We start from the raw sequence: 16,789 nt of genomic DNA, 5'->3' as shown, positions 1-16,789 counted from the left end.
CACTCTTTCAGACCCCTTTATTTATTTATTATTTTGGTGTATAAATTAGAGTTTTGTTTTGTTTTGTATACAAGGAAGTGAAATTGACAAAATTGTTATAAATGAAACGGTTTGTTTAGTTCAATGGTGGTGTTATCATTGTTTCAAAAACAGAAGTAAAGCAATCAATAAAATACCGGTTCTGCATATCAGTTATCAGGCACATAAACATGCAAATAATCATATCGGTATCGGTTATAAAAAAATCAATATCGGTCGATCTCTAAATAGAAGTGCCTTTGTGCGGAATTGTATTCGATTTCATTCAGAATATTTGCTATAGCACAAGATCTCGGCGGCAATCGAGTATTTTAGCCCAATTTGGCATAAAATTTGTGGCCCTGGCAACCCTGTCTTTAACGGTTCTGTTCTAATAAAAACTCTATGAAGTTAAATGAGACAGTGAGTGCTTCATATTTGTGCAACATCTAGAATGGCAAGCAAATCAGTGGAACATGAACTTATATCTGTCAAAAAACAACATTTGTTAAAAATCAAACTCATTGGTTACTCAAAAGAAGTGATTAGTTTTTTAGTATTAGGACTTGTGAATTGCCTTTACATTCCACACACCTTTTTCAATCATCTTGGTCTTCCATTTTAGTGATTAGCTGTTAGTTACAGTTTTTATTCTACTGGCTATTATAGTAGTTAGGCTCTATTTTACTCCTTTGTTGTTTGGTTTATGGTATCACATACACTCTGTTCCTGCAAATGGTGTTGGCAGCTTAAGCATTACTTCCTGTGCCAGCCTATGGTTCACATGGTTAGCACTTGAGTGAGGAAGAATGCTAACTTTGGATATAAACTCTGAGTGCCAGACAGTGCGATGGTTATCAGCCCTTTTACATGCTCATTTAAACCCAGCATCAAAAGCAGGGGTCACCCAGAAGCCCTCAGTAAGAGGACTCTCTGGATTGGGACCTTATTCCTCTGCTGAAATGGTGTCAGGTTGTGACTAGTTAAAGAGCATGTGGGTAGCCTCTCATGTGCTTTACCTGTTTGTCTTGGCCTTATGGGTGTTGATATTGCTGCTCAACTAGACACCTGTTTCAGTACTGATACACCTACTCCCCACCACTGAAACACTAGCTGCATTACCATCCTACTGTACACATCCCCTGCTGCGTTTCTATACTTCACAGTGGCTACCCCCGAGAACCTGTTCCACTGACAGCTTTTAAGCACTTTGCTTTATGAGCTGTGCTGGAATTAATACTGCTGTTTTCTATCTCTTTTCCTAGCTCTAAAGTGGGTCCATGTCTACACAGCGAAATCCCCAGTGTTTCATTAACTCCCTGAGTGTTTATTTAATACTATCATTTCAGTTGTGTCTAATAAAGAAACACATAAAGAAACACAGTAGGGTGTTAAATTCAACATTCTGGGTGTTATTTCAACACTGGTAGACTTTGCTGTGTACTTCTCTCCAAACTTGTAATGCTAATAGCATTAGCCTCTGCCATATGTAGAACCCACAGGTCAGTTCCTGTCTCTGTTTCCTGTTTTGACACCTAATGTCGTCTCTACTTATAGTTTGCTCATGTTTGAATCTCATTATTCTGATATGGATCATATCTGTTTTTCATTCTGTATATGTCTCAGACCTTATTACTGATCCTTCTTCATTGTCGATCTTATCTCGCTATTCCTGGGCCCATATTTTTTCCTGTCCTTGTGTCTTGTCCACTTTTGAGCCGCGGCACTTTTACTTATATTTGGTCAAATAAGACCCATATGCACCTCAAATCAAAGATATTTTTAAATATAGATTTTCAGCTTTAATGTAGTTTACACTTATATATAGTTTAATGCATCATTTTGTTTGCTGTTTTGAAAAAAGACAAATGGTCCACACACTAGCCAGATATATAAGATGTAAGAGATAACATGGTGTGAGAGATCTGAAGCATAATGTAATGTGTAGAACAACTACATTTTTTAAGTAGAAACCTAAAACTTAAATCAAGATATGTACAAGATATACAGTAGGCTATATTGTGCGATAATTTCATCCTCCTCTTGCAAGTGTGCACTCTTAAAGAACTAATGAATTATAACCAATAATTTGTAAGTAAAAGCATAATGTTGTACATAAATTTGTTTATTCAATAACCAAGTATGTCAACTTTCAACTAGACTGGGGAAATTGAGAATAACTAAATCAGACCAAGAAAATACGCACATAGATAAACCTTGCCATTTTCTCATTATTTCAAACTGACTGATGTTAATGCTTCAGACTACACAGTAATCTGAAATCTTCATAGACTGGTGACAGCCTGATATGTATATACCTGATATGTCTGCAAATAGCCCAATGTTATTTAGGATTTTGGTCAAAAATGTACTTTTGTCAGTATCATATTTGGGTATGGCAGCTATAGATTTAGGTGGTGCTACAGTACACCAGTGAGTTAAAATCTCAATACATTCTAGGCAAGTTCAGCTCCTGAAGTCTATAGCTGACTCTATTCCTAATTCCTAAGGATAACTAAACAAATTTCCCATCCCACCCCACCCTGCCAAACGGAAAAGGCAAAGGGACGGTGAGGGCACAAGAAAACAGTATTGGAATGCAGAATCATGGTTTAATACTTTCTCTGATCTTGCTTTTGCAGAGACTGTGGCACTAACCCTTTTATTCTGATGTTGTGTGTGACATAGAGAGCATGAAATTGTGAACACTGCAGCACTATTTTGCATGTCTCATTTTCTCAAAAAAAAAGAAAGAAAGGAAAAAAGAAAGAAAAAGGCAGTCACCCAGGGATCGTTATTGCCTTCCATATAACCAACAGTTTTTCCAGTGCATGATTCAGTGCATATTCTTAAACATTTGCATCCCTTTTATTTTTAATAATTAAGACCATTCAGTATTGTTTCTTTGGATTTGTTTCACACTGTATATCTGTGAGGAGGATACACAGAATCTCAGATCTAGATAGAAGAGATTGTTTCATGAATTATCAGGGTGGACCAGATAGTGGGGAAGGGAGTATCATCAGGGGATAAGGAGAAACCCAAGAGTGATACTGCTCAGGAAAATGACCCCAGCATGATGGGCCGATTTCTCAAGATGGAGAAACAGGTAAGAGCCTTTTTTATTATTGAATGTTTCACGTTTCACATATATTAGTTGTTGTGATATTAGTGATAGCACAAAGTGGGCCAGTTTCCAAATATGAGTGTAGTAAATAGCTGAGAACAACTTTTGGCCATGCAGGTGGGTGCGATGGACCGCAAACTAGACTTCTTGGTGAATGTATACACCACACGCATGGGTATTCCACGCTCTGAAACTGAGGCTTTGCTGGGTTTCAAGATGGCTGATCCAGCACCACCTTACCACAGCCCAGAAGACAAGAGTGAGAAGGTGCCGGACGAAAAAGAAGAAAAGAAGAGCCCAGAGCCCAGCCCGACTGGGACGCCCGCCAACAGCATGTGCCGCCCATCCACATCCTGGCATCAGCAGAATGAGCAGCCGCTCAATGTACCTCTTTGGAATAACAGCCGTGGGGCATCACCGGGCACTGATGACCCATCACTTTACCGCATCCCACCTCCACCATCACATGAGAGTGGGGAGGGTGGACACCAAAGGCGACACAGACGCACACGGCCTAACGCAGGCGTTGACAGTGACACATCCCTCTCCATTCCTTCAGTGGACCATGAGGAGTTAGACCGCTCATTCAGTGGCTTCAGCATCTCACAAGCCAAGGAGGAGGATTTCCTTCCTCCAGTGAATCTTGGACTGTTTGGAGGCGGAAGAGGAATGGCCTTCTGTACTCGTATCAGACCCTACTTGGCTGAAGGGGAATCGGACACAGACTCAGATCTTTACACACCTGGTGCTCCCTCACCTCTATCATTTACAGGGGAGGTGGCATTTGGAGACAGGGGCTGGCCAGGTCTGAAGTAGAAGAAAATGCCTTCAAATTGCAACAAGAGCCTTCAGATCCTGAGTGGGTAATAGCAACAGAAACTTAATCAAAGAACCCAATGTGGTCATTAATGCATGAGGACTAAAATAACACATTTAGAACCCAATGAACATGATCCACTCAATGGACACTTGTTATTTGGTATGGCCATATCATGTTCATAATAATAATATTACTTTGGCACGAGAGTGACTTTAACGAAAAAAATTGAACATACTTTGTGGCCTCCCAAATCAAGACATCTATCTTGTTTGCACACTTAAAAAAAATTTTTTTCATGTAAGCAGGTATTGGCATGAGTTATTCATCTCATGGGTCATTTGTTTGTACTAATGTATTTATGTATAGTTATGGTACCAATGCTTATTACCAAGGCAATATTAGAAGCACTTTACTTATTGATTGTACATACATAATAATAATTAATGATAGTATGCCTGCTTTTGCTCTTAGTTTATTTTTCCTTTTATTTCTTTTATAGATAACATAAGAGACTGTAATGATGAACAAACATGGATGAATTTCTGTGACATTTAATGGGAATGGACTGATGCTTTTATTTAAAAAAAAAAAAAGATTATCCCAACCAAAGATACAGAGAGAGAGAGAGAGCACTTCAGAGCACGATCTACATTTACACATTTTTAGTTCTATCTGCAATACATTTATAAACTTAGCATGTATTTTATTTTTATTAATACATTTACAGGAGTTTTTACAGGTAAAAATGTTTACATTTTACATTCAATTAAATGTTTATTATAATCATTATCTTGAGAATCCTTAAGCATCACCATGCCTTTGGAAATTCCAATCTGGTTAATATCTCATCAAAGGTTAATCATCATATAATTAAGCTTGTTATATGTATTGTTATAAATACATTTTTTTTTAAAACCTGTAAGAAATAGTGGTTAACAGGCATAGACATTTGATTGGCAGCTTGTAATCTACAACAACATTCCACATTCTTAAGCAAAAGCATCATTAGTAGCTTAATCATACATGTAAATCTTTAAAGAAGACAAAGCTTTCAGACATAAGGAGAGTTCAAGTGAAATTGCAGTATAGCATTATGAAAAGTATTACAGTTTCAATCCACATGCAATGAATTTTGATTCCCTAGTAATGGCACGACAAATGATGCACTATGCTTTATTAAAGAGCCCTCAAAATATTTCAGTCCCAGTATAAGTGATTACACTAACGATTACACTAACTGCATGGCATGTTTAGAGGAATTTGACTTTAATTGATAATGGTAATACAGGATTCTGTGCCAGTAGAAAAAAACCACTATGATATAAACATTCTTTCCTTCAACTAGAATCTTTCCATTGATGCCCAAACTGATGGCAAACTAAAATGACCAAGAGCTGTTACGTTATGATGAGAGAAAAAAAAATTCTTTTTATATAATTTAAAAAGGATTTCCTAGAGCATGTTAGAAGGCTGCAACGTTACAAGAAATAAAGTTGGTCTGATTTAAATGGACTTTTGCCTGCTGCCTATTTTACAAACATTAATAAGCCACTTATAATATCTCATTCCCCTAATTCTACATTTACACCTACACCAAGAGTATAATATTGATTCGTATTGTGTTTTCTTAACCAGAAACAATGAGGTGTGAAATCAGTGAATCCAATCCAGATTTTCTGTTGCCCACCAGAATGAAACGATGCCTATTGCTGTCAGTAGGCCAAATGCTAAGCTGGACTTCAGCACAGCAAGACACTGGAATAGATGGACAGAAACATAGAGAAGAGGTTTGATGAGAAATTGAATAATTAACTTATTTGAAAGTAAACAGTGTACTAATACAGGAGGCGGTTTATCTGCTCAACATTTAATATGTATTTATTGCATTGTTTGTTAAAAACCCTTATACCATGGCACTGTTGATTGGCAATTCGTGATTCTGATTGGTCAGACGGTATTGATTGACTTTCTATAAAATCACAGCTCTGACAGGTGCTACCAACATATTTTATAAGTTGAATATTACAAGTTTTCTGTGAGCAGACATTTATTTAACATTATTGGGAGGAGTCTTCAGTGTCAGAACCTAACCTTAATTTTTTTTTTTAAGTAAAAAAAAAAAAAACTGTGTCAGCTTGTTGCAGGTAATGTTTTTTTTTTTTCAATTGAGAGAAGTTTTCCGACACGGGATAGTTTTCAGAACTTTGTCGTTTCTCTGTAATATGTTTGCATTTGTTGTCTCATTAACTTGTGTGTAAAGAGTGAGAAATTAAGAGTGACTATTGAGGGAATTACTGTTTATAGCTTTTAAAATGTACAGTGCCCTCAACTAATATTGGCACCCTTGATAAATATGAGCAACGATGGCTGTGAAAATTTGTCTTTATTGTTTAACCTTTTGATCTTCTGTTAAAAAATTTCACAGAAATACTATGCTCTAATAAATATCAAAAAAATTGCGAAAAAAACAGGTTTATTAAAAAAAAAATCTGTTAAATATAGGTGTGCAACAATTATTGGCACCCCTATGAATTCATATTAGAAAAATATATTTGAAGTATATTCCCACTGATATTTTATATTTGTTTTAGTATACCTGGGTGACTAGGAACAGGAAATTGTTCAACCATGACTTCCTGTTTCACAGGGGTATAAATATGAGGTAACACATAGGCCAAATTCCCTTAGTTATTCATAACAATGGGTAAGACAAAGGAATATAGCTGTGATGTGCGGCAAAAGGTTGTTGAGCTTCACAAAATGTGAAGTGGCTATAAGAAAATAGCACAAGCATTGAAAATGCCTATTTCCACCATCAGGGCAATAATAGCATATATTGTCTATATATAGACTATATCTCCAGTCTATGTTGTCTCAACGCACTGTGAAGTGGATGGTTCGAGTGGCCAGAAAATCTCCAAGGATCACAGCTGGAGAACTGCAGAAGTTAGTTGTGTCTTGGGGTCAGAAAATCCTGAAGTCTGAAGTCACCTACATTACCACAAGTTGTTTGGAAGGGTTTTAAGAAAAAAGCCTCTACTCTCATCCAAAAACAAACTCAAGCATTTTTCAGTCTGCCAGACACTACTGGAACTTCACTTGGGATCGAGTTCTATGGTCAGATGAAACCAAAACAGAGCTTTTTGGCAATAAACACCAGAAGTGGTTTTGGCGCACACAGAGAGGTAGCCATATGGAAAAGTATCTCATGCCCACGGTTAAATATGGTGGTAGCATTGTAATGTTTTGGGTCTATTTTTCTGCCAGAAGACCTGGACATTTTATTAAGATACATGGCATCATGTAAAGTAAATGAAAAGGTTAAACGATAAAGACAGTTTTTCACAGCCTTCTTTGCTCATATATACCAAGGGTGCCAATATTAGTGGAGGGCACTGTAAGTATAACAGGAACCAACTTATTTAGTGGACAATCAACTATAAATTGAACAAAAGTATGATGTGTCATTATTTAATAAATGAAAAAACAATTTTTAGCATTGGCAAATTGCTGTGGTATTAGAGGAATAAAACACAGGATGTGCTCTTATAGGAACATAATCAACTTTAGGGTGGTAAGGCATCACAGCTTTATTTTCCTATAACACGAGACTCCATTGTCCACCAGACTCAATTTTATTCATTACATAAAAGATGATCAGAAATTGTTAACAAACAATAAACAAAAAGTATTGTTTTTCCAATCTGAAAAGGTGCTACACATTTATTAGTAGTTTTCTCCCGCAAACACAATGGGTGCAAATAAAGTGAAAAGGCTAAAACGGTTCATTCTTTGTTTAATATTGAACAAATCACAACAATACTGACTTTTACCTTGTTCCTCGGAGGATGCTGCTTCTCTGCTGCACTCACTGGCTGCTGTTCCTTTGGTTGCATCCTTGACCTCTCAGGGTAGTAAGGTTTCTCCAATGGGTCATCTGACTCACTGTGATACTACAATACGAACATGATCATGGACTCGCAAACGCCACTATCATGTGTCATGGTTATAATCTAGTTATGTAGACAAGTTATGGTGAATACCTCTTTTTTCAATATGTTGAGATCTGGTGTGTTGAGATCTGAGTCCAGATCCTCTTCGGTGCTATGGGATGAGGAACAAGGCCAATCAGGTAGATATGCAGTCTCTTTTAGAAAAAAGTTTCAATCAAGCACCAAGCATCATCAGTGGTTCTTTGGTTTGTTCCTCTGAGAGAAGCCTTAAACGTTATATGTATAATGCAACAACAGAGGATTTTACAGAGGGAAAACTAGAACCACTCACCATCCAAAGAACCCTTGAGGAATGAGCATGCCATAACCATGCAAACTGACCAACTCTACACTATAATGGGTGCAATAATGTAGAAGATGTTGAAGCTCATTACCTGTCAGACTCATCATCATATTCAGAAGATTCATCATACCTTTCCAATCGAAAGGTAACCTTATGGTTCCTGCCTAAAGAGAGTAAAAGGAGTAAAAATTCCTCACTTACTTGCAGTCCATTCACAATTTTATCAATGTTGGAAAGGCAACCACGGAGAACAGAAGTGTGTTCTCTGTAGCACTTACCCACAGTATCCTCTGGGTCAGCCTGATCACCATAGAATCTATAAAACGCCTCAATTCTAGTTTTCTCCAGCTCCCAGTCCCGATTTTTATTTTCATCAGACTTCTCCACGGCTCCCTCTGTGTACTCTTGATTTTCTCCTTCGCCTGAATTTATCTTAAATGAATCTTCAACAGTCAAGCCCCAGTCATATTCATCTAAGCGCAGGTTGTCTTCATCCATCAGCAGTGATGAGGACCACAAAACCTCATTTATTATGTTTTTGGTATCCCCTACATTGTCTGAAGACTCTGAAGATGATTTGTCATGGTCTTTTATGGCTGTGTCTGTTTTGTCTGACTCTATGCTTTGGTGTAATTCTGTAGATTCTGTATTGGATTCTTCATAATATGAAATAGAGCTTGTGTTTGTGAAGCCTCTTTCCTCGACATCACAAAATGATAAATGTCCCTCATATTGTTTCTCAGGACTGTTAACATCCCCATTCTCTGTATCTGGACATATGTAATCAATATCATTATCCACCCTCACCATGTCTTGTGTTGAGTTATGTTGTGTAATATGAGACTTTTCCTCTTCCTGCTTTAATGATGGGAAAAAATGAGTTTCTTCTTCGCTTGTGCTGCGATCATCACTACTACTGTCACTGATATAGTCTGCTTGATCATTAAGATCACTTAGTGCTGCAGCATCCTCTTTATTCTTGGCATATTCCTCTGTGTTTCTATCATTTGGTAAATATTCTTGGACATCCTCTTCATCAAAGCTCCCTCTCTGGAAAGACAGATCTAAGTCTGCTGATGCTGAGATCATCTCAACCTCTAGGTCCTTAATCCCAGAATTATGATCTAGGGCACAACTGTCTTTGTTTTGCAAGTTCACATTTTCTGCATTGGACAAATCCTCCATCTTGTCTGTGAAGTGATCGTCACTAGAGCTGATGTCTATGAGGGTGAACGGCTGGGCTGTAGCATTTTCAGCAGGCTCTTCGGTTTCACTGTGTGAAAAATCCGAGGGATAATCTGCAAGGCTTTCCTCAATCTGTTCTTGGTCCTCCTCTGTAAACTCTTTCATGTCATCACTGTCATAGTATTTGTCAGCAATGTTTTGACTCATTGCAACAAAAAGTTCATCCTTGTTACCAGTAAATTCACACTGAGATTGTTCTGTTGTGCTGTAGTTCTCAAGTAATTCTTCGTCTGATTCGGATGACGTCTCTTCTGGTGTTTCACTCTCACTGGACATTGAAGGTGATTTCTGTGGCTTATATTCTACGTTAAACGTTTCCATGTGTTCCTCCTCTGGGAGCTCCTTTTCATCTCCTGATATGTTTAATTCAGTAACTAGTCCGTGCATAGAAACACCTGCTGCTAAGTCACTTTGCATGTTTCCTTCCTCTGCAGTACACTCACCAGCTGTATAGTTTAGTTGTTGTGCTTCTGGTATCATCGTGTTTACAACCTGATCATTATCTATTTCATGAGAAAGGCAAAATGGAGACTCTGTGTCGATAGGGAATGAATTACTTGACTCACTCTCACTTGTATCAGAGCTTGCTTCACTTTCTTCCTTTTCATAAACATTAATGAAGGTCTCAACTGAGCCTTTCTCTGATGTTGTCCAGAGATCACTTGCACTGTTCACATCATCCATGTCCTCATCCATAACTAGCTCTGTTTTAGATGTGTTAGTGCCCTCATCTGATTGTAGATGCTCAAAATCTACATGTATGTCAACATCTAAAGGAGACACAAAATTGTGCAAAATATATACAGTGAGTATTACAGTTAGATTACATAAACACTCTTAGGAAAAAAAGCGTTCTGAACAGTTCATTAATTGGATTCCCTTCTGATCAAGACGCACTGTAGTTGAATCCTTTATAGAACCTTTAAGGGTTCGCCTGAAAAACCCTTTAGGCTTTTAGATTGAAGCTTTTTTCTAAGAATGAAGTCAGAATAAGTTCGCAAGTGTCACAAATTGTACAAAACAGACAATTTAATTATTCTTACCTGAAAAAGCATCCTTAAGCAAATCCGCAATGTTTTGTTCCATCTTCGTTGGCAAAAATTGTAGCTTGTAGTTTCATTTGACAAATTTCATGTGATTCTTTTAACTTTGAACAAAAATTTGTGCTCAGTTGTGCGCTTACTTCTTTGTCTCACAGTCGCTTCCTGTCAAAATCAGGTCATGAAAATGTTTTCATCCTCTGTACAGTTTCCATACACATAAATAAACTTAACCAAAAACATTACAATTAAAAAATTAATAATTAATTGCACTGATTAATAATATTGCACAAATATTGATACATGCTTACCCCAAATAAAAAGCCATCATGAAATTACCTGTTGTTACTCCGTTGGTTGAGTAAAATTTTATTTGAGCTGTGGTTTCAAATGCTCGCAACTGAGCACCCCAGAACAAGTACATCCTCTTTCAGTACCAGGAACAGCTGTACATGCATGCTGCAAAAAATAGGCAGAGAAAAATAGGTGGTGAGCTTTATATTCCCCAGTTTATAGACTTAAAAATGTCCTATAATAAAATGTCCTATAATAAAATGTCTTATAATAAAATGTTCTTGGTTAGCTAGTTTATGTCCACATACCTTTCAGTTCTGAGAAAATAACCATGTTTTGATTTAATGTCTGTTTCTACATACAGTGTGACTATACACCAATTAGTCATAACATTAAAACCATCGAGGCATGGACTGCACAATACCTCTGAAGGTGTGCTGTGGAGAAGATCCTTTAAGCCCGGTAAGTTGTGAGGGGAGGCCTCCATGGATCAAACTTGTTTGTCCAGCACATCCCACAGATGCCCGATCAAATTGAGGTCTGTGGAATTTGGAGGCCATGTCAACACCTTAAATTCTTTGTTATGTTCCTTAAACCATTCCTGAACAAGTTTTGCAGTGTGGCAGGGCACATTATCCTGCTGAAAGAGGCCACTGCCATTAGAGAATACTTTTGACATGGTCTGCAACAATGTTTAAGTAGGTGGTATGTGTCAAAGTAACATTCACATGAATGCCACGACCCAGATTTCCCAGCAGAACATTGCCCAGAGCATCAGACTGCATTTGCCCGCTTGTCTTCTTCCCATAGTGCATCCTGGTGCCATTCTTTCCCAGGAAAGCGATAAGTTGTTTGTTTTGCCCTTGACTAATGGTTTGTTAAAGTCATAATATTTCTAAGCAAAATGCAACCTTGTGGTATTTGCTGTAGACCTGTCATAAGCACAGTGTGTTTTCCACCAGCTTGCCTTCTTTGTATAGTGCATCCTGGTGCCATCTCTTCCCCAGGTAAGCGATGCACATGCACCCGCCATCCACAGGATGTAAAAGAAAACAGGATTCATCAGACCAGGCCACCTTCTTTCATAGCTCCATGGTCCAGTTCTAATGCTCACATGCCCATTGTAAGCACTTTTGGCAATTGATAGGGATCAGCATGGGCACTCTGACCGGTCTGTGTCTACGCAGCCCCATAAGGAGCAAGCTATGATGCGTGTGAGTTCTGACATCCTTCTATAATGGCCAGCATTAATTTATTCAGCAATTTGTTCTACAGTAGCTCTTCTGTGGGATAGGACTAGATGGGCTAGCCTTCACTCCCCATGTGCATCACTGAGCCTTGGATGCCCATGACCCTGTCTCCGGGTTACTATTTGTCCTTCCTTGGACCACTTTTGGTAGGTACTAACCACCGCATACCAGGAACACCTCACAACACCTTCTGTTTTGGAGATGCTCTGACCCAACTGTCATTTGGCCCTTGTCAAAGTCACACCGATCCTTATGCTTGCCCATTTTTACTGCTTCCAACACAACAACTTTGAGAACTGACTGTTCACTTGCTGCCTGATATATCCGACCCCTTGACATGTGTCACTGTAATGAGATAATGTTATTCACTTCACCTGTCAGTGGTTTTAATGTTCTGGCTGATCAGTGTATGACTGTATTATATGGTGGAAAATATGCAATAGCAAAAATTGTTAAAATATTTTATTAAAAATCATCAGAAGCAAATTTGGAACAGCCACTCAAGGATTCAAAGATATGGTCAAATAAAAAGGTACAAAAAGTACAGGTTTTTGTTCAGAGTTCATTCCGGAGGTGGTAGTGATGACTTGACTTTAGGTCAACCTCTACTGGATAGTGGTCACTCACTTCCAAAGCCTAAAAAAGAAAACAGTCAAAGTCTGACATTTGACATTCAGTTATTTGTTTTGTATCAACCCATAAACTATAGAATACCTCTTGTTCACTTAAACTGAACTCCCTTTTGAAGTTGAAGGGTTGAGCAGAGTCCGGTACAATCCCAGAAATCAGTGTTTTTCCATGTACAATTATCCTGAGGGGAAATAGAGAAAACGTTAGAATGCGCAACAGTAAGCTTTTATAGTTTTTAATGGCAATAGAAGTGCAACAAATGCTTGCCTAGTAACATAATTTTAGGCTAAAGGAGGCCTATGTGTTGTAATTTTGGGCAACATGAAGTGGTGCGGGTTATTATGGGACCATTAATCATTTGTTATCAGGAAACACTCAGGATCACATGACTCACATTAATCTGCCTTCGACTTCTATAATAACTCGAAGTCAGCTAATAATGGTTGTTAAAATGTGACTTTGCTAAAAACATTCAAGTAAGGAAAAGTGAAAGATTTTGACTAATGACAATGTTTCTCCAAGTTTGTTAAAGTCATAATATTTCTAAGCAAAAACTTAGTGGTATTTGCTGTAGACCTGTCATAAGCGCAGTGTGTTTTATCACGAACAGTGGTGTCCTGTTCATCCGTAATCAACCAGAGGAACTTTGGATCATTCCTTAGTCTAAGCTTCTTCAGGCCTTTAATAGTGACATAGCCACAGTCAGCATTCAGATCTCCCAGGAGCATCACATTCTACAGTGATATTACAAAGCAAGAAACATCCTAAATGTTAAATCTGTAATATTGAAATGTTTAAGAATCAATTTTCAGAATTAAAAAAGTAATGATGCACCTCGGTTTTCCACTTGTTTCTGACAACTTGAAAGACTTCAAAAAGTTCTTCCATCTCATTCATGGCCTTCCTAGGACATGAGTGATGACCAATGATGATAAAGTTTTTCACAACTGTAAAAGAAAATTAGCAGTCACATTAAGAAAGGCAGTAATATGGAGCTGCGCTTGTTCACACAGGTTTGTGTGCACTCATGAGTTTCAAGTATTGAAATGTTGTTGTTGTTGTTTTTTCTTCCTCGGAGCAGCAATTGATTGGTTTCCTAATGATCATGATGTTTTCTGCTTGCACAGTTCAATATCTAAATATTTGCAGGTGAAACTGGGATTTAGAATATGGAGGAGCCAGAGTTCTTTCATGGGGGCCAACAGTGTGGAAGTATTACCATTCAAATCATGTATTATTATATATATGTGACAGGAACAAGTTGTTTTATTTTTATTTGCTTCAAATATAGTATCTATTTCTGCCCTATGAGTTTAATGGAACTAACCACAGTTGGGTGGTGAGACCTTAAGGTTTAATTGCTTTAATGATGAAATTTATATGTATATACACAGCAGTCACAATCTCAAAACAAGCACCTTGACTAAAGGAATCGATTTTACCATTACTAAATGAGAGCATTTCTCTATAAAGCAATCTTAAACTGTATTCATTATGAAATTATAGTATGCCATGATATATTATTTTCCATTAAAATCTAGCACTGTATCTCACCATGATGAGTGAGATATAAATTAAAAATACAATTGTGTGCTTCCAATTTGTGGTAACAGTTTGTGGAAGATCCACATATGGGTGTGATAGTCAGGTGTGCATAAACTTTTGCTCATATAGTGTATGTAACCCAACACACCTTTCATCATACAAAATGGTTTCTTTGTGAATTATAAAATAAAACCTATTACACTTACAGGTTGTGGGTGAGTGGATCCTTATGATGAATGGTTCTCTGGAGAATGTTTCGGTATCATTGAACTCTACCTGTTTCAGTTCATGATAATAGACTTGCTCTTGCACCTGCAATACATCCTTCCTGAGGTCATAGCAAGATGATTTAATATGATATTTAGGAATTACATCTATTTAGGGTTTGACCAAAGGCTTAACAATGCCAGTGACTGGATGTTATATTTATAGATTAGTTATTTTGTGCACTATGTCAGCATAATGTATAATCCATCTTACCTATAAATATAAACATACTGCTCCTTGTATGCATTCTTCCCCAGCCTTTGGCTCTCTAAATGAGTGTACACATTAGATTTTTCAAACCTAGGCAGAATGATAAAAATTATTATTTTAAAAAATAAATACAAGAGTTTACTGATTTAACACACTGGGGTAAATCAGCAGTACATGTACCTGTTTAGGTTCATAAGCAGTGCAGGAATGGCTTTACCTTTGGAGTCTCGCACTTCCTGAATCAAACTGAGGTCACAGCGGGAAATTATCTGAAAAATGGAGTTGAACATAACTGAAGATTGGGAAAGACTATGCCTGAAGCGCCACCTTCTTTCTATTTAACTTCCTACCCCATATATCTCTCCGCTAGTGACAGAATTTCCATACCCACCGTGTCTCCATGTCCTCCCTACTATTCATCCTGTACTACACAAGAGTCTACTATGTCAATGAGGAGAGTAACATCCTTGGTTTTATACTTGGTTTACCTTTGTTAAAATCCCCATAACTCTTTTGTTGTTGGCTTTTGCTTCTCCAAAGCTTTGGACATTAAAGGAGCAAATTTTCAGGGAAAGTGCTGTTGTTAAAAAACCAATTCCCACGATGCAGATCAGCAAGAGAGATCTCATTTTCACAGCACCTAGTGGCAAATGGAAAACAACAATACTCTAAACAATACTCATTATGCTCATTTATTTATTCGTTGAGTCAAATACACTGTATATTTGTGGTGGACTAGGAACATCTGCCAGAAGTCGCTACAGCTGAATTATTGAAAAATGACCAAAACTGAGAGGTTTTTTTTATGGCAATAAAATACTTTGACATCTCTACTTCTTGAAAACATAAATATTTTTCACAGAAATTAGATTTTTATTTTTGGCTACTTTTTAATCATGTTGGTTAAGGAGCCAGTTTAACAAATACATTTGTAAATGTAGTCAGTCTATATTGCTAAAGATGTCTAAACCCTTAAGCCTAATTAATCCAGTTTATGATCAGATACCAGCAGTCAAACTGTCTGAGATGGTCCGGCACCACCACATCTTTATCAAACAGAGACACATTCTGTACATCTGTTTTAAAAATGTTTAAATAAAAAGACATTAATAATGAGAAATTTAGTCAACAGAACAGACCTGACTGAATTCATTAGCATTTATTTCACCACCAGTGTTAGTTCAGTTGAGCGATGACAATGAGACTTATCACTTCTGTTGGAAGTGACATATGGTGATGAGATGCATATGGCTGATAACCAAAGTGATAATCAGCATTTCCTACTATAAATGTATGATTCTTTAAAATGTTTATATTATTTTGTTTATTTTAGATTAGGTTTTGAATGACATCTTTCAGTGGAATTAGAATGAAATATTTAAATGCAATTTTTTTTTTTTTTTTTTACACTTCACTTTTGGAGGTAACTAGATTTTAAAACATTATTTCTATTTGAGACACATGCAAGGGAGAAAAATATTTTGGTTCAGGTAAGCCTGTTTTTAAAACTACATGTACTGTCTACATGTCTATATTTGACCATGTGAAGGGTTTTTCTAGGCCACCAGGAATATTTGTAGCTCATAAACGATAAATAACAGCATTAGTGCTACATAACCACTAACAGATCACGGATGTAATGTTGCACTTCCTGGTTCACATCATGCTGTTAATAAATGGTCAAGCAAATACCACAACACTGATTAGAGATTATGATAGCTTTGGTCACACTAGAGAAATGGAGCACTTACCGTGAGCGACGGGGTCATCACATACTGTTGTACAGTTGTACAGTTTGAGTCCATGTTTTTAAAAGGCTCTCGTTAGATCACACAGGAAATATGGTGAAAGGCCTGTGGGAGGGACAGTGTTGTTTGAGGGTGTGTATGTGTGTCCTTTTAAAATAAGCTGTGTCAGTGGTCCTGCATAGCGCAGCTCTGTCTGGAAAGCTGAAGAGAGGGACCGAGTACGACACAATGGCCATTCAGGACCATCGAGTCCTTGTATTTTTTTGCTCAGTGGGATATTTCAGTTAAAATCACACAAT

At 37.4% G+C, this 16,789-nt stretch overlaps 3 protein-coding genes across 5 annotated transcripts in view; 1 reads left to right on the top strand and 2 right to left on the bottom strand.

Annotated features, from left to right (window-relative positions):
• kcnq2a (potassium voltage-gated channel, KQT-like subfamily, member 2a) overlaps positions 1 to 3,963 on the top strand; it is a 37,201-nt gene extending 33,238 nt beyond the window's left edge. Inside the window, exons 17-18 of the mRNA XM_053625206.1 lie at positions 3,010 to 3,127; positions 3,263 to 3,963. Coding sequence (XP_053481181.1) covers positions 3,010 to 3,127; positions 3,263 to 3,961 — 817 coding nt within the window. The 3' untranslated portion in view covers positions 3,962 to 3,963. The remainder of the gene's footprint in view (positions 1 to 3,009; positions 3,128 to 3,262) is intronic.
• A 403-nt stretch (positions 3,964 to 4,366) lies between these two features.
• Positions 4,367 to 11,044, bottom strand: si:dkey-183p4.10 (dentin sialophosphoprotein). 3 transcript variants are annotated; one of them, XM_053625201.1, is made up of 7 exons: positions 10,858 to 11,044; positions 10,550 to 10,711; positions 8,540 to 10,276; positions 8,353 to 8,425; positions 8,009 to 8,069; positions 7,793 to 7,918; positions 4,367 to 5,720 (listed from the first exon to the last, which is right to left on the bottom strand). In XM_053625201.1, exons 2-7 carry the CDS (start codon positions 10,590 to 10,592, stop codon positions 5,619 to 5,621), a joined length of 2,142 nt encoding a protein of 713 aa, XP_053481176.1. In that variant the 5' UTR covers positions 10,593 to 10,711; positions 10,858 to 11,044; the 3' UTR covers positions 4,367 to 5,618. The 3 variants fall into 3 exon arrangements, with proteins under 3 accessions (XP_053481176.1, XP_053481177.1, XP_053481178.1); XM_053625202.1 differs by having other exon boundaries at positions 10,886 to 11,044; XM_053625203.1 differs by having other exon boundaries at positions 4,368 to 5,720; positions 7,799 to 7,918; positions 10,858 to 11,041.
• A 41-nt stretch (positions 11,045 to 11,085) lies between these two features.
• On the bottom strand, positions 11,086 to 16,579 carry dnase1l1l (deoxyribonuclease I-like 1-like). Its single transcript, XM_053625205.1, has 9 exons — positions 16,494 to 16,579; positions 15,231 to 15,382; positions 14,923 to 15,011; positions 14,746 to 14,832; positions 14,472 to 14,593; positions 13,555 to 13,667; positions 13,297 to 13,454; positions 12,805 to 12,901; positions 11,086 to 12,726 (listed from the first exon to the last, which is right to left on the bottom strand). Exons 2-9 carry the CDS (start codon positions 15,369 to 15,371, stop codon positions 12,646 to 12,648), a joined length of 888 nt encoding a protein of 295 aa, XP_053481180.1. The 5' UTR covers positions 15,372 to 15,382; positions 16,494 to 16,579; the 3' UTR covers positions 11,086 to 12,645.
• Between the last annotated feature and the right edge of the window lie 210 nt (positions 16,580 to 16,789).

Source organism: Ictalurus furcatus, chromosome 5, assembly GCF_023375685.1.
Source record: "Ictalurus furcatus strain D&B chromosome 5, Billie_1.0, whole genome shotgun sequence".
NCBI classification, from domain to species: domain Eukaryota; kingdom Metazoa; phylum Chordata; class Actinopteri; order Siluriformes; family Ictaluridae; genus Ictalurus; species Ictalurus furcatus.
The sequence above is the reverse complement of the archived record's forward strand: the minus strand, read 5'-3'. Positions and strand labels throughout refer to the sequence as shown.